We start from the raw sequence: 20,521 nt of genomic DNA on the forward strand, positions 1-20,521 counted from the left end.
GACTGGATAATTGAAATCTATGTGATTGTTGCTTAGACCTACCAGACTGTCTTTGAGAGCAACAATTACTTCACGGAAGGGGAGGATGAAATGATGCAATATTATAGTAGCCTATTGGAACATGGCCCATCTTCCTCCCAGTGGTGTCCTGCAGCTAGAGAACCCCTGTTACATGCTCAGTCATATGGTCTGTGGTATGCCACAGTGACATATGCAGAAGGCATGGAGCCCTATTGGCTTTGGTTCCCGTTCCACACCAGCCGACTATCACTGATCTATTACTAATGTTATAACACAGTCTGTAGATATAACACAGGTTTGACCACTCATCCACACATTGCTCCATACATTTCTCCAATAATCACTTGCTGAATGTTGTATGGGTACTGACTGTATGGATATTTTCACAAACATTGACATCACCATACCAATGGGCTACTATCAGTCCATCATTGACTGGAGACTATTTCCAATTCCAACCACAAGAGGTCAATGCTGGGTCATATTTTGTTGTTGTGCCATGGAGCTGAAGAGCTCTTGTACCAATTTATATGATTTCTATGGCAAATTTGTGATCAGCAAAAGTGACATTTGATATAATAATGTGGATGGGCAGCAAAGGGTATTTTGTTTGTGTAGTACAAAAGTGTCCAATATTCTTGTCTGTTGTACAATTATTATTGACTGACTAGGATATTGCTGCTTCATAACGACTGCACATGTTGTTGTACTGTATTATACTGTAATATTGTTCATATATTGGTCAAGTGTGCCGTACATTACTTTGGCTATTGCCAGCCTAAAATCTTCTACTGTTACTGAAACATTAACTAAAACATATTTAATATGTAAGATATTGGAATATATTTCAGCAAATAAACAATGGGTGAAATGCAATTTGCGAAAAATAACACACGTGTCATTTATGTATCAGAAAAACAAACGTTTGAACTTATGAACTTCAGAGGCGCACACACCCCTTTGCAACCTTTCAACTCCTTGCCGCCAGAGGCCGAGCGAAGACGGAACATGGCGAAAATGACGTCAGTGGCTCCGCTTGTCTCGTTTAGCTTACTGCGAAGGAGAGGAAAAAGCAAGCAACAAGAAGGAAGTGCAATGGCGACATTGGATCGCCAGCTACCAAATCCGGATACGTTCCTGTGCAAACCTTGGTCAACTTTTATCAGAGCAGCAAAATTACACTATTCTGACAGTAAGTGCACGTCAATGTTGTCATCCATTTGTATAAAAATGGCACGTGCGAACAGTGCTGTTGAACTGAGATTGAGTTAGCCAGCCGTGTCCTCCATGCATCTGTCAAAGCTGAAAGATAACAACCAAATATTAAGCTAGTTACCAAATTCATAACAAATCGGTCAAACTCATGTTTACAAATGCTCTGTATTCATTTGTCTGATGCATTCTCAATATGTTTGTAATGTGCATGGGTTAGTTTACTGCTGGCTGGCCAGGATAACTTTCGTTGCTTGTTGGTGACAGTTTGCTTGATTTATCAAGGCACCTCGTCATTTAACGTTACAGCTGCGAGCTAGTTATCGAGCTAGACGTAATGACGCGTGGGGTGCGTGAGATTTATGTTTTTTTCAACCACCAACTAACCTATCGTATTTCTAATACAGACTCACTCGTCGAAAACCGCTTGAAAGAGCTGTACAACAACTGGGAAGGAACTAAACTCAGCAAAGCAGGTAAGGTTGATCAAAACGTGCTGTAGTGACTCACCTGAGCCTTGTTTTTGTTTTTGTTGTTCTTGTGGACTGATGACGCTCCAGTTCTCACTCCAGCATTCTTGGCAACATTCTTGTATATTTTAACACCACAGCCACACAACAGGGCACAGCCTGTCAACTTCAAAGCTAAGGGATGATCACAGCATACAATTTTCCTAACACTGTTTATTATGAAGATAAAATATGTTCTATGTATGATAATGAATGTACGCGTTTGTTAATTACAAATGGATTGATATCTAGTGGCATGATGTTGGTAAAACAAGAAATGTCACGTGTACATGAGTATGTTTCTCTTCCTGCTTGCCTAGAGTTTGTATCCTAGAGGCTCTTGGCTCCACCTACACTGTACAAATGAGGGGATTTGATGACTAGGTTGGAGGGCCACCCAGAGTGACAGACAGGAGCTACACTCAAGTATAGTACACTTCAGTACTAACTCCCCAGTCTTCCGTTCAGTCAGACTGTGAGTGCCAAAGCAGCCCCTCTCAGTCAAAGCCAGACTGGAATCACCAACATGCTCTGACTGCTGATCCCAGGCCACACTAAGACAGAGTAAGATTGACTTGCCCTTTAGACACTGATCTAAGGCCAGTTGTGTTTCCCCTGGACCCCCTAATGGTTAAGGTTAGGAGATCCTCTCACTCACTCAGCCAGAGTCTCCCAGTGTTGTTGATCCCCGGCCAAGAGTCAGGCAGGTTGTGAGACACACACACACACTCAGTCACACCATCAGCTGATGAGGTCACACCATGTGTCAAGCAGACAGTAATAGCTAACTGGCGCTGAAAATGACTGAGTGATGTCATTACATTCCAATAGCCTAATCATCTCAGAGATTAGTGCCAGACAGCGATTATGCCCATAGTTATATGGTAAACTCAGCATTATGCCTTCTCTCCCCTACATAGGTCAACAGCTGATATAGTCTATAATTCAATTCATTATCTGACAATGTTGTTTATGAGGATAAGTGAAACTTGACAATGCACAAATATAGAAAAACGTTATCCCCGCTTTAAACTATTTTCTCAGCGGGTGTCTGACAGTGTGTTTCTCTCTATGCCTGGGTAGCGCTCATTCACGAAAGACAGATTGTTTTAGCAGCACTGTTTTGGCAGGCGAGCGCGGCAGTAAGCTACACACTGTTCTCATTTGTCTTGGCAGAGACAGATTTTTTTTATTTTTTTATGGTGATTTTGTAAGTACTATACTCGTTGTTTCTGGTTTAGGGATGGGCATTTGAAATAATTTCACTATTAGAATAATATCTGAATTTTTTTCTCAGACATCCGGATAGTCGAAATACGTGTTTAGTTTTTTTACTTATGTTTTTAATCTGAGCCCTTGCGTGAGGGACATACGCTGTCGGTTCTGCTCGGAGGAGGGGCCGGTGTGTGTGTGAGTATTTGTGAGACAGAGAGACTAGAAAGTAGCCACGCTGGCCCGCGCTAGTTAGACGAACTTGTAACGTTAGCTGCTGCTTATCTATCATCCCATGACAGTACCTGTTTTGACTGCATCAAATCGATGTAGAGAAGATAGCTAAACTAGCTAGCTAAATTAGCCAGCTAGATAACTAGCTAATTGAGGCTAGAATTACTGCACTCCCCGTCCTTGTAACACCATGATTCAGATTAAACAACAGCATACCTGTTGGTTGTTTGTTTGAGCCCACTCCTTCTTATTTAGCTAACTTTTAATTCCGTAATTTTAATTCCATTTTGCATGATTAGAGATCTCTCACTTCACTTGCTACACATGGGACCTCTGACTGTAGAGCAGCTTTGATTGGCCGACAAAATCAACAAGCGTGAAACGTGTGAAGGCTACCGGCATAGATGGCTACAGGTATGTCTTTTTTTATGTGGCGAACGTCATAAACACTACATTTAAAAGTTGGTTGTTTTATTAAATTAACAATTTCAAATATCATCCTTGTATTTAACAATGTCACATGGAAAATGAAATATACTTCATAAAAAGCATGTTCATTGTTAATAAATATTGCGGCAGTTAGCCTAGCGGTTAAAAGCGTTGGGCCAGTAACCGAAAGGTCGCTGGTTCGAATCCCCGAGCCGACTAGGTGAAAAATCTGTCTGTGCCCTGTGCAGCTGTTACTACTCTTCAACCTTTGGATGCCATTTAACATAGTGCCCTTCATTTTGTTACAGGTGACAGTTTTGATACTCATCACTGCATCCTGTATCAAATGGTTTGCTGGATCTGCTTTTAGTTTTAAAGCACCATAATGTTCTGGTGCCGTTCGGGCAGTTTAGAGTATTGACTGAGGACTTATTTGTGGAGGAATGTAACTGTTTTTCTAAGTGATTTCTGATGTTTTACTTGTGCTTCCCATGACTGTGTTTTTGTATTTTTAATGTGTGTATATATATATATATATATATAGTGTATATTTGTGTTGTATTGTGCAGGGCACGTTTGAAAAAGAGACCTAGGTCTCAATATGTCTTCCCTGGTAAAAAAATAAGAAAGAAGGGCTATTTTCATTGGAGCAGAGTGCCTGGTCTACCGGAGTGGTCTACTCCACACAGTGTAGGGGCTAGACCATGGAGGTCAAGGTTGCCCTAACCTTAACCATTATGTCTGAGCAACTATCTGGACCAGAAGTTAAGGGAACTTCTACCTCCTCCCATCCACGTGATTTGATTGGTTTATTTTGATCTCCATTAGCTTTTGCAGAAGCAGCAGCTACTCTTCCTGGGGTCCACAAAAAACACAAAGCATGACAAGTAACAAAACACTGATAGACTGATAGACAGGGACAGTCACACAAATGTAAAATACAACAATAGCCAAACAATCAGCAGGCATTATTAAATGTTTCGTGCCAGAGTGATACTTCAGTCCTCACCTCCCTGTGACCTTGACTGGCTCTGAGGCTGCATCCCGATTCTCCACCCTTCTCACCAAAGTGTACACTTGTGGAGAATTGGGACGTAGCCAAAGATCTCCTGATGGTCTAGGACAGCATCAGTACTGCCTCAGTTAGATACCCACCAAGCATGACTGGCCACTTATCTATTCCAGATGACAGAACATGCCAGCATTGCCAGGTCAAGGTGAAGATGAACCAAATCCTCCCTGTTTTCCCTGCAGGTTGATGTTTATTGTCATGAGTCTTGTCCTAGAGGCAGCACAAAGCGATTTCCCCTTAGATAGGCCAGCTGCTTTTTGGTCTTAATTTAAGGTTAGGTGTAGGCATTAGGGTTAGCAGTGTGGTTAGGGTTAAGTTTAAAATCCGATTTTATTACTTTGTGGCCGTGCTAGCTAGTGACCACAGAGCTGCCTCCAGAACAAGATTCATGGCGAAAAACGCTAACCTGCCAATCCCCCTGGGATGCAGAGTCCAAATAGTGATGAGTAAGATCTCTGTAAGTTGACTGTTTGGAAGTAGGAAGATACATTTTGATTGGATCAGCTCAACCCCCCCAAACATTAACCATAGGAGGAAACAACAAAGGTGTCTAGGCAGCTTTCTGATCCTACTCCTAATTCAGCCCCTGTCCCTTTGCTCACCCCTGTCCCTGTCTCTGTCTCCTGTAGAGATGCACGTGTTTGGCCAGTTTCCCAACCAGGAGGATTTCTGTCTCGTCGTCTGCCATGTCTGCAACCAAGTGGTCAAACCCCAGGGCATCCTCACCCACTACGGTAAGAACCCTATACCCTAACACACTACAGTAAGAACCCTGACCCTAACTCTGACACTACCCTTACAGTACAAACCACCCTGACCTTGACACATTACCCAGACCCACTATGGTAAGAACCCTAACTCTAACCCATTACAGTAAGAACCCCCAACATCGGTCAGTGCTGGACCAAATCAAAATCACATTTTATTTGTCACATGCTTCGTAGACAACAGGTGTAGACTAAAAGTGAAATGGTTACTTACCGGTCCTTTTCCAACAATGCAGAGTTAAAGATAAAAAAAATTAAAAATCATTGAAAACCAGCTCTTGTCTGTCCGTTTGCTTACGTTCTCGTTGAGCCCCAGTGAGCGGAGCGCGCTTACATCTGCTGCTGGCTGGCTGCACATGTCCTAGAGCGATGAGTCTGTCTGTGCCAAGAGACAGGCAAAACACACATGCAAATGCACACAAACACACGCCCCCATTGAGTGCTCTCTCCTGCCCCCTGCAGGTTGCTGCCTCCAGCTGCAGTCCTCTCAGACAGGACCAAGACTTTGTCCTAACCACTAAATGGTTATAACGCATGTAAATCTGACCTTAGATCTGTGGTTAGGGGGAACAGGAACGCTTCCTCTCACAACAGCTGCTCACTGACAGGCTCTGAGGAGGTCAGCTCTGCTCAGGGGTCAATGCCTTTCAGCTATGCTCCTCCAGCTCGTGTGTGTTTACTCTCCAGGCTGCAGGAGTCAGACAGACAGTTGACACCCAGCTCTGTTTCTCTCTCTGCCCATCTGTAGCGGACGGCAGAGGCTGATTAAGCAGTTTAACGGAAAAGCTTCTGTGTGTTATTCATAGAATGTGTGTGTACAAGGCTGTTATTCATAGGGTGTGTTGTTGTCTGGTGACTGCCCTTACGGTCCTGGATTAATTGAGCTCCTTGCAGGCTCTGTCCTCTCAGTTTAGTTTCGTTTCCGTCCTGGCTTTGATGTGTGGGCTGGCACTCCCTGCAGTGTAGTGTGTTGGCGAGGTAGTTAGTTAGTTTGTGTGCTTGCTTTGGTGCCAGTGTGGGCAGTTGTTGTGTTGAAGCAGCTGCAGTGTGGTTTAGTGTAGTGTGAGTGTTGACTTGTGTAGAATAGTTTAGTGATGTGCTGCGTTGTGTGTCATGTTATGAAATGTATTGGCTGTTGCAGAAGGGTTTGGCGCTTCTCTCTCTCTCTCTCTCTCTCTTTCTCTCTCTCTGGTGGGTGTCTTCCTCTAGCGGTGGCGGTGTGGATGTAAACAAACCCAGCTGAGCTCTGAGCGACGCTGACGCTCAGCTTCCTACTTCCTGTGGCTGCTAGCCTCGCAGGGCTCTCACGCTAGCCACCGCTCCGCTCGCTCGGCAATGCCATGGCAACAGGCTTGAGGGACTAGGTCAGGGTCCCCAAACTTTTTCCTGTGAGGGCCACATAACTTTTCCCTTCTCTGATGGGGGGCCGGTGTCAGTTTGTAACAGAAAAAGTGTGACGATCGTAGGGGAGCTTAAAAAATTTATTGTTTTCCAGAAAGCCACACATAACCAAATAACCCTTTCCAGGTTCTTTACAGAAAAAAGTCAGGAAACAAATAATAACACTATTAATGAAATAAATAATAACTAAATAACCCTCTCTGACTTCTTCACAGAAAAAACAGGAAATAAATAACACTATTTATGAAATAAATAATAACTAAATAACTCTCTCTGGGTTCTTCATAGAAAAAAAAGCCATGGAACATTAACTTTCTGTTGTGCCATGCACAATCTTAACAGATAAAAGTTCAGCTCAGTTGTCAGAGCAGAATCTCTCTGACACATATGAGCAGTCTCTTAAAGTTCTTGTGTTCCTTCCTTATAATCCTTTTGTAGGTTCCAGTAGGCTTGTAGACACCGCTGTTTGCAGCTCTCTCTCATCAACTTCCCTGTGAAAACCACAAAGGAAGCAGGTTGAGAAACTGAACTAAGTGATACAGCACCTACACAGCACAATACATTTCACTACCAGTATGGTTGTAAAGATGGATTTTATCCCAGTAGATTTTATTATGATTATATTTGTTTATGCTCAGAATGACTCATTCAAGTCAGAAAAGTGAGCTTACCTATGTATGTTCATCAGTGTGAACTGTGGGCCTGCATCTGGCTGGTGAGAAGTTGAATATCAGGTTCCATTCTAGTTACAGCCAGTCTCAAGCACTGATGCAAATGTTCATCTGTCAATCTTGATCTCATCGGAGTTTTCAGCAGTTTCATGCGAGAAAAGGTTTTCTCGCAGATATACGTGCTGCCAAAAACTGTGGACATTTTCATTGCGTGTTTTTTGATGTTTGGATATGTGTCGTTTGGGAGGGCGGCATAGAAGTCAATGAGACTGTTGGGCTTGAATGCGTCTTTCAGAACATCACAGTTCTGTAACTCAGCCAACTCAAACTGATATGAAGGCTGGGCTTCATCAATGTCGGCAACAAAGGGGTTCTGAAAAAGACGGATTTCTTTTGCATGAACATGTAGTTCACTGAATCGCACACCGAACTCCGCCTTCAGCATTTCCAGTGCTTCCACGCACTTTTCAGCTGGGAACGGGACCGCTGGGTTCTCTGTCGACAGGTTTTGGGTAGCAGGAAGATGGACGAGTTGCGCTTTTTCACTTGTTCCAAAAGCAGCGCTAATTTCACCTCAAATGCTTTTATGTGTGAATACATGTCGCAAATGAGTTTCCCCTCGCCTTGTAGCTGCAAGTTAAGGCTGTTAAGTATTTCTGTCACGTCTGTTAAAAATGCGAGGTGCCATTTCCATTCTGGGTCGATCAGCTCTGGGACCGTTTTGTCTTTTAAATGAAGAAATGCGTTAATTTCGGGTAGCAGCTCGTAAAACGCCTCAAAACTCTGCCCCGGCTCAGCCATCGGACCTCTGTGTAGTACAGCACATCTCCGTGCGTAGACTCCAGTTCAGACAGGAATTCTTGGAACTGCCTGTGTTTAAGTCCCTTTGCTCTGATGAAGTTTATGCACGACACCACAACCTTCATTACAGAATCCCACGTCAACACTTTGCACTTTGCAAGCTATCGTACTTGTCTTTGTGACGGGATTCATAGTGTCGGCGAAGATTGTATTATTTGAATACCGCCACCGTCTCTTGACAGATGAGACAAACAGCCTTTTTCTTTGCATTGAACAAAAAAATAATCGTTTGTCCACTGCAGGTTAAATACCCTGCATTCTGAATCAATTTTTCTCTTACCTAACCTTTTCGCCATTATTCCGTTCTCTCTTTGACAGGGCCGGGCCTAGGATTTTTTTTCTGGAGGCCAAATAGGAAAAAAATCCGATAGCGTCTCTGGTATTGTTCAGAGGGCCGGGCCAAATGTGCTGACGGGCCGTATCGGCCCGCGGGCCGTAGTTTGGTGACCACTGGACTAGGTAGAAGTTTCCCCTAACCACTGATAACCACTGATACAGGGTCAGATAGTTTTAAACCCCCTTAATAATGTTTAAGGTTAGGATAGGGTATTTTGATCCTAGATCTGTGTTAGGGGGTAACTTGTACCTTGGAAGGGTAGAAGCACAAGACTTAGACTTGGGTGCATTGTTAGATGTACGCTAAACTACAGTTGTAAGTAACCAATCTGTGTGTGAATCTGAATTGGCTGCTGTGTTGCTACTGCTACTGCTACTACTACTACTACTACTACTACTACTACTACTACTACTACTACTGCATACCTGAATGAGGTGGACTTTGGTCCTAGCTCCCAATACAGCTGCCGCTTTACCTTGCCTATTTACTCACCTGCACACACACCCGCCAGCCGGACGCAGTTACACACTCACACACACACCTGGAATATACGCACACACACGCCTTGACGCCTGCTTAATCTGTGTGTTCTAACGAGCTGTTGGTATTTCAGCACTCATTGGCAGGGTAAGGCAATCTCCCTGTCATTTCCACATGCTGTCATCTTATTGGCTCCTCACACTGTCAGTCACTAAACTGTGACCAATGAGACAGATTCTGTGGCGTAGGTGATACAGCCTATGTCAGACAGTAGTTGGCTGAGGAGAGTTGGCAGGATGGCTGTGGTGCCGGGGCCAAGTCTATTTAGGAAACTGCCCGGGCAGAACAAAGATGTTGATTCCAAAATGAATAATCATGAATAGTTGTATTTGCTGACAGTGATATAATGCATTATTTTATCCCCACTGCACAGTTTGTTCACAAGCTTTCCGCGCTAATTTTAGTGCAAAGTCCGCATGAGTAGTATGTCTACAATAAGCGTTGATGAGGTGTGTGTGTGCGTGCGAGAGCACGTGTGACGTGTGTGGTGGGTGTGGGTGTGTGGAGCGCCCGTATGGCTGTGTGTGTGTTTTTGACATGTCCCTCTGTCCCGACTAGGTGTCTGGGGAGTAGAGTCCCAGTGAGGCAGAGAGAGTAAAGGACCTCCCCACCCTCCTCCTCCTCCTCCTCCTCCCTACCCCCCCAAAGACATGCATAGCCAGAACCGTAAGTCTTCCTTCCTTCCTTCCTTCCTTCCTTCCTTCCTTCCTTCCTTCCTTCCTTCCTTCCTTCCTTCCTTCCTTCCTTCCTTCCTTCCTTCCTTCCTTCCTTCCTTCCTTCCTTCCTTCCTTCCTTCTCTCTCCTGTCCTCTCTCTGTCTCTCTCCAATGCACTCTACTGCAATATGGATCACAGAGTTCCAGACTAACTTTTTTAGTTGGTGGCACCAGCTCATGATTTAGTCGCACCCATAAAAAAACGTTGTCACGCAATATACAGCTGTGGAATTTTTTTTTCTTAAATCAGCATCTCTACATGTATGACAGCCATTCCATTCCAGTGTCTGTTGAATTCCAACACAGGGACACCTCATTCTACTGAATTAGGTACTGATTAGGTGATCACATGAACCAAATCTTATTTAACGAGGAAAAGTATAAAAACCACTGCTGTGATCATCACTATCCTCTTGCAATAGGACCAGCTAGATGGCAAAAACAGTGCTAATAGTACCTCAAAAGTAATATTAATAAAAAAATAACTATTGACCATGCCAAAAGAGTTGAAAAGGAACGTTTTGAGTGAGGAAAAGAAGGGTTTAATTCTGGCTTTACTGGCAGAGGGATACAGTGAGCGTCAGGTTGCTTCCATCCTTAAAATTTCAAAGACAGCGGTTCATAAGAACAAGGTCAAGCAGCAGACATTGGGGACAACAAAGCTACAGACCGGCAGAGGGCGAAAACGACTCTACTGACCGGGATGACCGCCAACTCATTCGAATGTCACTCAACAACCGTAGGATGACATCAAGTGACCTACAAAAAGAATGGCAAACGGCAGCTGGGGTGAAGTGCACGGCGAGGACGGTTCGCAAAACAGGCTCCTAGGGGCAGGGCTGAAGTCGTGCAAAGCTAGAAAAAAGCCCTTCATCAATGAGAAGCAAAGAAGAGCCAGGCTGAGGTTTGCAAAATACCATAAGGATTGGACCGTAGAGGACTGGAGTAAGGTCATCTTCTCTGATGAGTCCAATTTTCAGCTTTGCCCAACACCTGGTCGTCTAATGGTTAGACGGAGACCTGGAGAGGCCTACAAGCCACAGTGTCTCGCACCCACTGTGAAATTTGGTGGAGGATCGGTGATGATCTGGGGGTGCTTCAGCAAAGCTGGAATCGGGCAGATTTGTCTTTCTGAAGGACGCATGAATCAAGCCATGTACAAGGTTGTCCTGGAAGAAAACTTGCTTCCTTTTGCTCTGACATTGTTCCCCAACTCTGAGGATTGGTTTTTCCAGCAGGACAATGCGCCATGCCACACAGCCAGGTCAATCAAGGTGTGGATGGAGGACCACTAGATCAAGACCCTGTCATGGCCAGCCCAATCTCCAGACCTGAATCCCATTTGAAAACTTCTGGAATGTGATCAAGAGGAAGATGGATGGTCACAAGCCATCAAACAAAGCCGAGCTGCTTGAATTTTTGCGCCAGGAGTGGCATAAAGTCACCCAACATCAATGTGAAAAACTGGTGGAGAGCATGCCAAGACGCATGAAAGCTGTGATTGAAAATCAGGGTTATTCCACCAAATATTGATTTCTGAACTCTTCCTAAGTTAAAACATTACTATTGTGTTGTTTAAAAATGAACATGAACTTATTTTCTTTGCATTATTCGAGGTCTGACAACACTGCATATTTTTTGTTATTTTGACCAGTTGTCATTTTCTGCAAATAAATGCTCTAAATGACAATATTTTTATTTGGAATTTGGGAGAAATGTTGTCAGTAGTTTAAAGAATAAAACAAAAATGTTATTTTTACCCAAACAAATACCTATAAATAGTAAAACCAGTGAAACTGATAATTTTGCAATGGTCTCTTACTTTTTTCCCCCTGGCTGTATATATTTTTGTAGTAATCATCTTATAAAGTCCTTCACAGTGCTTTATTAAGAAGTGTAATAGGCTACTGAGATGCCATTCTATAAATACGTTTTTTCATCTAACATGTCCAAGCAGGAATGCATGATTCAAGATATTTTGATGTGCAACCTAATCCAGTGATTGTCATGATTTTTGGGTTGACCATTAGGATATTGTTGTTATATTATACTGTCAAAATAGGGCTCCAGATGTTCTTTAAAAAAAAAAAATTATGGAAATGAATTTGCCTACATTTTTATATGCACTAAGGGACAGTTGGAGAATTACTGGGGGGGTGTAATGGGTGACATTCTGAGGAAATTGTCAATATTCCTATTTGCTATAGCCTATTTCAATGAATATGTTATTTAAAGAATGCACGATAACAGTGTAGACATGGCTAAGTTTCACCAAAGCAGTGCTAAATGTCCAGCCAGAATTATTATTTTTTTCTCTCTCCAATAGCGGATGATTTCTCCCGCCACGCTATTTCATGATCAAACAATGAATCTATCTAACGGAGTTCTACGCCATCTCAGAAAGTTTAAAGTTGTTTTTGAATAACCTAGAAATATGGTAGGCCTAAGGTAATAATGAGAGGAATACAGTGCCTTCAGAAAGTACTCACACCCCTTCACTTTTTCCACATTTTGTTGTGTTACAAAGTGGGATTGAAATTGATTTAATTGTCATTTTTTGTAAACGATCTATAACAAATACTCTGTCAAAGTGGAAGAAAAATTCTAACATTTGTAAAAAAATATATAATAACACTATCTTGATTAGAATCACCTTTGGCAGCGATTACAGCTGTGAGTTTTTCTGGGTATGTCTCTAAGAGCTTTCCACACATGGATTATGCAATGTTTGCCCATTATTCTTTAAACAATTCTTCAACCATTTTCAGGTCTTGCCATAGATTTTCAAGCATATTTAAGTCTAAACTGTAACTCGGCCACTCAGGAACATTCACTGTCTTCTTGGTAAGCAACTCCAGTGTAGATTTGGCTTTATGTTTTAGGTTATTGTCCTGCTGAAAGGTTAATTAATCTCTAAGTGTCTGGTGGAAAGCAGACTGAATCAGGTTTTCCTCTAGGATTTTGGCTGTGCTTAGCTCCCTTCTGTTAATTTTTTTATCCTGAAAAACTTCCCAGTCCTTAACGATTACAAGCATAACCATAACATTATGAAGCCACCACTATGCTTGAAAAAAATGTGAGTAATGTGTTATGTTGGATTTGGCCCGAACATAACTTTGTATTCAGGACAAAGGGTTAATTGCTTTGCCACATGTTTTGCAGTATTACTTTAGTGCCTTGTTGCAAACAGGATGCATGTTTTGGAATATTTTTATTCTGTACAGGCTTCCTTATTTTCACTCAATTATTGGTTAGTATTGTGGAGTAACTACAATGTTGATTCATCCTCAGTTTTCTCCTATCACAGCTGTTTTAAAGTCACCATTGACCTCATGGTGAAATCCCTGAATGGTTTCCTTCCTCTCCGGCAACTGAGTTAGGAAGGATGCCTGTATCTTTGTAGTGACTGGGTGTATTGATACACCATCCAAAGTGTAATGAATAAATTCACCATGCTCAAAGGGATATTCAATGTCTGCTTTTTATTTTTTTACCCATCTACCAATAGGTGCCCTTTTTTGAGAGGCATTGGAAAACCTCTCTGGTCTTTGTGGTTGAATCTGTGTTAGAAATTCAGTGCTCGACTGAGGGACCTTCCAGATAATTGTATGTTCGGGGTACAAAGATGAGGTAGTCATTCAAAAATCATGTTAAACACTATTATTGCACACAGAGTGAGTCCATGCAACTTATTATAATGTTTTACTTCTGAACTTATTTAGGCCTGCCATAACAAAGGGGTTAAATACTTATTGACTCAAAACATTTCAGCTTTTCATTTTTAATGAATTTGTAAACATTTCAAACAAAAAAAAATCCACTTTGACATTATGGGGTATTGTGTGTAGGCCAGTGACAAAACATCTATATTTATTTAATCAATTTTAAATTCAGGCTGTAACACAACAAAATGTGGAAAAAGTCAAGGGGTGTGAATACTTTCTGAAGGCGCTGTAGAACAAACAATAGCCAGATAGAAAAATCGAATGAGAAATTTAAACACACCTTACAGTTGAGCAAAGCATTACAGTGAGGAAAAAAAGTATTTGATCCCCTGCTTATTTTGTACGTTTGCCCACTGACAAAGAAATGATCAGTCTATAATTTTAATGGTAGGTTTATTTGAACAGTGAGAGACAGAATAACAACAAAAAAATCCAGAAAAACACATGTCAAAAATGTTATAAATTGATTTGCATTTTAATAATGAAATAAGTATTTGACCCCTCTGCAAAACATGACTTAGTACTTGGTGTCAAAACCCTCGTTGGTAATCACAGAGGTCAGACGTTTCTTGTAGTTGGCCACCAGGTTTGCACACATCTCAGGAGGGATTTTGTCCCACTCTTCTTTGCAGATCTTCTCCAAGTCATTAAGGTTTCGAGGCTGACGTTTGGCAACTCGAACTTTCAGCTCCCTCCACAGATTTTTCTATGCGATTAAGGTCTGGAGACTGGCTAGGCCACTCCAGGACCTTAATGTGCTTCTTCTTGAGCCACTCCTTTGTTGCCTTGGCCGTGTGTTTTGGGTCATTGTCATGCTGGAATACCCATCCACGACCCATTTTCAATGCCCTGGCTGAGGGTAGGAGGTTCTCACCCAAGATTTGACAGTACATGGCCCCGTCCATTGTCCCTTTGATGCGGTGAAGTTGTCCTGTCCCCTTAGCAGAAAAACACCCCCAAAGCATAATGTTTCCACCTCCATGTTTGACGGTGGGGATGGTGTTCTTGGGGTCATAGGCAGCATTCCTCCTCCTCCAAACACGGCGAGTTGAGTTGATGCCAAAGAGCTCGATTTTGGTCTCATCTGACCACAACACTTTCACCCAGTTCTCCTCTGAATCATTCAGATGTTCATTGGCAAACTTCAGACGGCCCTCTATATGTGCTTTCTTGAGCAGGGGGACCTTGCGGGCACTGCAGGATTTCAGTCCTTCACGGCGTAGACTTGTTACCAATTATTTTATTGGTGACTTGCTGCCTTGAGATCATTGACAAGATCCTCCCGTGTAGTTCTGGGCTGATTCCTCACCGTTCTCATGATCATTGCAACTCCACAAGGTGAGATCTTGCATGGAGCCCCAGGCCGAGGGAGATTGACAGTTCTTTTGTGTTTCTTCCATTTGCGAATAATCGCACCAACTGTTGTCACCTTCTCACCAAGCTGCCATTCCAGCCTTGTGTAGGTCTACAATCTTGTCCCTGACATCCTTGGAGAGCTCTTTGGTCTTGGCCATGGTGGAGAGTTTGGAATCTGATTGATTGATTGCTTCTGTGGACAGGTGTCTTTTATACAGGTAACAAGCTGAGATTAGGAGCACTCCCTTTAAGAGTGTGCTCCTGATCTCAGCTTGTTACCTGTATAAAAGACACCTGGGAGCCAGAAATCTTTCTGATTTGAGAGGGGGTCAAATACTTATTTCCCTCATTTAAAATGAAAATCAATTTATAACATTTTTGACATGCGTTTTTCTGGATTTTTTTGTTGTTATTCTGTCTCACTGTTCAAATAAACCTACCATTAAAATTATAGACTGATCATTTCTTTGTCAGTGGGCAAACATATAAAATCATCAGGGGATCATATACTTTTTTCCCTCACTGTATATGACAGAAAGGATGCATGCATGCAAAGCCCCCCAAAATAAGTTCTCCTTGCCGTTGTGAACCAAACGACCAAAAACCTAATCCTACTAATTGAAATATTTTAACAGCATTAAGACAAATGAAAGTTATGTTATTAAAATATTTACCAAATATTCGAATAAAGTGTTTAATGTCCTAAAGTTGCTGCTTTTAAATGGGAACAATTATTTACATTTACATTTCAGTCATTTAGCAGACGCTCTTATCCAGAGCGACTTACAGTTAGTGAGTGGATACATTTTCATACTTATCTAAGTCAGAGTATATGCTATTCTCAATCACAACTTTGAATAATATTTCATGCCACAAGAAGTGAAATTGAGCAGTCTAAAGATAACGTAGGCTACAGCTGAGGAAAGCTTATGAAAGAAAACAATGTGTAGCCTAGTTGGCCTATGCCTATATCCATATTATTCTAGCAATGTGCAACCTACCTTCAACGCATAGTAGCCTAGGCCTAATAAGAGCATAGGATTAGGCAAAAATGTGAATCAGTTTATAATTATCCAGTTCTGAGGACAGCAGAGTTGCTTGCTCTGTAGCCCATGATGATTTACAACCCGTCACACGACACGCTGCCAGTGAGGGAGGCCTTTTGACTGTGTCACTCACTCCATCTGTACGCTTCGGCACACACAGACATGCCCACACACCTCTTTCGTGCCACAGCTCCACCAGAGTGGAATAGGCTACTAGAAAAGATTTGTCTCCACTAAATATATTTTGCCAATGTCGTGATTTATCTCGTCCGTCCAGTAGCATGCGAGCTCGCACTCGCATCTTTTTAATACTTTTAAAAATTCAAATAAGTACTTTTTGGGGGGAGTGGGTAGCCAAAAGGGGGCGATACCATCGTATATCACAATTGTTTTTGCGTACTTTTATTTAGTTTTATTTAACCTTTATTTAACCAGGTAAGCCAGAAGAGAACAAGTTCTCATTTACAACTGCGACCTGGCCAAGATAAAGCAAAGCAGTGTGATAAAAACAACAACACAGAGTTACATATGGGGTAAAAAAACTTAAAGTCCCCCCCCAAAAAATACAACAGAAAATCTTTATACAGTGTGTGCAAATGTAGCAAGTTATGGAGGTAAGGCAATAAATAGGCTATAGTGCAAAATAATTACAATTAGTATTAACACTGGAATGCTAGATGTGCAAGAGATTATGTGCAAATAGAGATACTGGGGTGCAAAAGAGCAAAAATAAATAACAATATAGGGATGAGGTAGTTGGGTGGGCTAATTTCAGATGGGCTGTGTACAGGTGCAGTGATCGGTAAGCTGCTCTGACAACTGATGCTTAAAGTTAGTGAGGGAGATAAGAGTCTCCAGCTTCAGAGATTTTAGCAATTCGTTCCAGTCATTGGCAGCAGAGAACTGGAAGGAATGGCGGCCAAAGGAGGTGTTGGCTTTGGGGATGACCAGTGAGAGATACCTGCTGGAGCGCAGACTACGGGTGGGTGCTGCTATGGAGTACATATTCACGATGGGACAAAGGTTGACATCGCTCAACCCTACTTGTGACCTTCTCTTGTTGGGCTAAGCCCCAGAAGATGAGCCACCAGTGAAAGCTTATATTTTTCTGCGTCAGGCCTCTGTCTGGGGTGGAAAGGTACCTTGTGAAAGTAGGCTACAATACTTAGAATCACATCAGTTTGTTGCAAACAAGACACATTGGTTTGGCTTTGGAGAAATGTGGTAAGATGAATGCATATCTCTGTCCATTCTTTACTGAAACTTCTATTTTCTAAATCCACCTTTCTTTTGGGACTTTTTGAGAGCGACATTTTCTCTTGCAAGCAAGCCGATTGTTTTGAGCTAATAAAAAGGAAGGTAGGCTACCTGTTTTCCCCTAATCAACGCACAGAGAAATAGACAGTCTACAAAACTCATTTACTAGAGACATTGGTGATTGCTTCTACATTTTTATGTTATTGTCATTGAATTGGTTATGTATTAACCAGATATGTTCAAAATGTTGTTCAAAATAGTGTAGGTCTATGAATTGGGCTGCTATTATATTATGTTCTGGCCCGGTGACTATTAGCTCAGAAAAACTGTGGTTTAAAAAAAAAAAGGACATTCTGCTAATGTCTTCAGTCATGTAAAATGACTAGAATTGCATGAAATGCGTTCATAAAAGGCTTTTTTTTATAAAGGTGCAATGCTCTATTATAAAGGTGATTAATTTATTTGCCCCAGATCGTAGTAATGAGGTAGGTCTACTTTGTCACAGTTACTGTGGTCGTAATCATTATGTTTTGTTAATTAAATGAAGGGTATTGTCATTTTTTTCATGTACAAGTTGAGGGTCGTGAAATTTTGAACATTGGGTATGGGGGTGCTTTTTTTTATGACATCTCGAGTTTGACCCCCCTTTCCCACCAGTAATTTTCAACCGGTCCCTAATATCATAGCATAATTCAATTTGGAGCTAATTCAACACAACACAACACCTGAGGAAGTGGAAACTCAAAACACATCAGCTAGCTCGCTAACTCTAAATATAATACCCACTGCTAGTAGCCATGTATTAATCTAACAGTAAATTGAATGTCCTAAAAAAAAACAATGCAGTTGTAGGGTAATGAGATTTAGATGCCCTCGTAATCTCTCGTGGACAGATGAAACGGCAAGAATCTGTTAAGGCTCACGTATAATTATGTGATTACGAGTAGCAGTAGTTCCTGGTTTTGAGTTTTCGTCGTTGATTATTTGGACGAATCAGGATTGAGCGAAGGCGATGCTTAAACTGGTGCGGTGATATTCAAACCCGTGTGCGGATGATAAACGGTTTCAACTAGATTCCACAGCTACAAAGTCAAAATTGTCTGTATCATGAAAATTCATGAAAACAAAAATGTGCTTTTTGGCCATTATAAACACGGGTGAAATTAACAGAAGGGAGTGGTTTGGCTGATTTTCCGTTTGCAAGGGAGGAGACTTCGCTTCCTTCCTTTGCACAAAGGTAATCACAATTGTTAATGGTATTCCCTCAATAAGTAAAACAGGACATAAAAAAATGTTGCTACTGATCTTAATAATGAGAGTTGAGAAATAACAATTATACCTATAAAAAGCTGAGACCCTCCTCTCTTCGACATGGACAACAGTAGTTGCTTCCAAAGCTATGTTTTTCCTGCAATTGCATTTTGAAATGTTATACAATCAGAACGAAAAAATGTCTCCTGGAGAGGAATGTGGCTTGCTCGTCACATCAGTAGGTCCCAGCGAAACAGGGGCAGGGCAGACACTTACATTACAGGAATCACGAGGATAATGTACTTCACTGTTTGACCAAATCATGGTTTTAGCTGCCCAAAAAAGAGGAAGGTTTGAGTGAGTGACAATGTAGAATGTGCAGCTCGCACCGATGCGACCCATTAAAAAATAAATAAAGACTCTCTCAGCCAAGTCAAATGGTCATAGTCTGGAACCCTGGATCACTTAGACATCACAGATCCATTGTTTGAATAACTGACTAGTCAGTGATCTACAGTGTTAAGACATTTTCATGACACTGGGTGTTTACCAGGTGTGTTCACGCTGTATATGTTCAGTCTGTTACTCCTGACACTGTATGTGTGTGTGTTTCAGAGCGTCGGCACGGCTCCCCGTGTCCCTCCAGGGTTCCAGTGGTCTCTGTGAAGCCCAATGTGGCAGTGTCCACCACCCCGGGTCCTGCTCCCCCTCCGCCCTTCAGGGTCCCCAGAGACTACCCCCACTCCCGCTTCAACAAGGCCCCGCTCGCTGTCTACCCTCCCAAGGGTGCCCGCGGCAAGACATGGTAGGTACAGACACACTTACACATGTTGATAAACACACACAGGCCAAATCTTGTGAACATGCAGACATTGCCTGCATTTGAATCCCTGTCATGGTTATTATTTATTTTGAATAAAAATTCCACAACTTTCCACTCAATCATTTAGCACCCTCTCTCTCATCCCTCTCTCTCTCTCTCTCTCTCTCTCTCCAGTGTGTCGTTGCCAGTAGTGAGTCTGGAGAAGATGCCATGTCTGGGCCGGGCAGAGGGGGGAACACCCATCAGAGTCAACTGCTTTTCTTCCACACCCTCCTGCTCCTCTCCCTCCTCCCTCAAACCCTCCCTGACCCCCCCAGCTCCCCTCAGGGGGTCTCAGGAAAAGCTGGTGAACGGTCGCGGCCCCTCCAACCCTTGCTCCACCACACCCCCCTCCTCGGTGGACCGCCGGCCCAGCCCGGCCCGCTCTCCCCTGGACAAACGGCCCTCCTCTACCCCCTCCCCCTCCCCCCTGGACCACCGCAGACCCTCCGCCTCCCCCTCTCCCTCCCCTCGGACCCCGGCACCCACCTCCCCCCTGGACAGGAAACAGCAGAATGGAACCAAGACCCCCAGGCCTCACAGGAGACTGTCAGGTGAGAACACAGTCTAACCACAGATCTAGGATCAGTTTACCCTACCCCCAATCCTACTTTTAATCATTATCATGGTCCTGTGTAGCTCAGTTGGTGGAATGGTGCTTGCAACGCTAAGGATCGTGGGTTCATATGATGTATTAATGTACCTTTTATCTGGTAGGCAATGTGTAACATCTACTTAAATTCTTCCACCAGTGATGTGCATATCTAAGCACTATAAAGGTTATGGTAAAAATATAAAGCCTATGTTTATAAGTGTAGAACCCCTCCATATTCCTTATTATCTCCCCTAACCTTTGAAAGCTGCCCAGTCATGAGAGTGATGGGGCATGAACAGATTCATATGATGGGTTAGGAACTTGGCATGGGTGGGGGCTGTTTTGAAAGAAGAGAGAGTGGAAGCTGTTGCTCAACTCTAATCCTATGCACTGGGGCCTTGCTAATTCTACGGTGGAGGAGGAGACTTCCCTCGTACCTCTCTTTCCA

General features: G+C 42.6%; 1 protein-coding gene across 2 annotated transcripts in view; it reads left to right on the forward strand.

Annotated features, from left to right (window-relative positions):
- The first annotated feature begins 1,203 nt into the window (after window positions 1-1,203).
- Window positions 1,204-20,521, forward strand: part of atxn7l1 (ataxin 7-like 1) — a 32,718-nt gene continuing 13,400 nt past the window's right edge. Inside the window, exons 1-6 of one of the 2 annotated variants that reach the window (XM_041857316.1) lie at window positions 1,204-1,213; window positions 1,641-1,709; window positions 3,488-3,602; window positions 5,319-5,423; window positions 19,232-19,421; window positions 19,614-20,032. In XM_041857316.1, the coding sequence (XP_041713250.1) occupies window positions 3,593-3,602; window positions 5,319-5,423; window positions 19,232-19,421; window positions 19,614-20,032 (724 nt within the window). In that variant the 5' untranslated portion in view covers window positions 1,204-1,213; window positions 1,641-1,709; window positions 3,488-3,592. Of the gene's footprint in view, window positions 1,214-1,640; window positions 1,710-3,487; window positions 3,603-5,318; window positions 5,424-9,832; window positions 9,933-19,231; window positions 19,422-19,613; window positions 20,033-20,521 lie in introns of those variants that run through there. The other variant, XM_041857317.2, reaches the window with a different exon arrangement.

Source organism: Coregonus clupeaformis, chromosome 30 (assembly GCF_020615455.1).
Source record: "Coregonus clupeaformis isolate EN_2021a chromosome 30, ASM2061545v1, whole genome shotgun sequence".
Taxonomy (NCBI): Eukaryota; Metazoa; Chordata; class Actinopteri; order Salmoniformes; family Salmonidae; genus Coregonus; species Coregonus clupeaformis.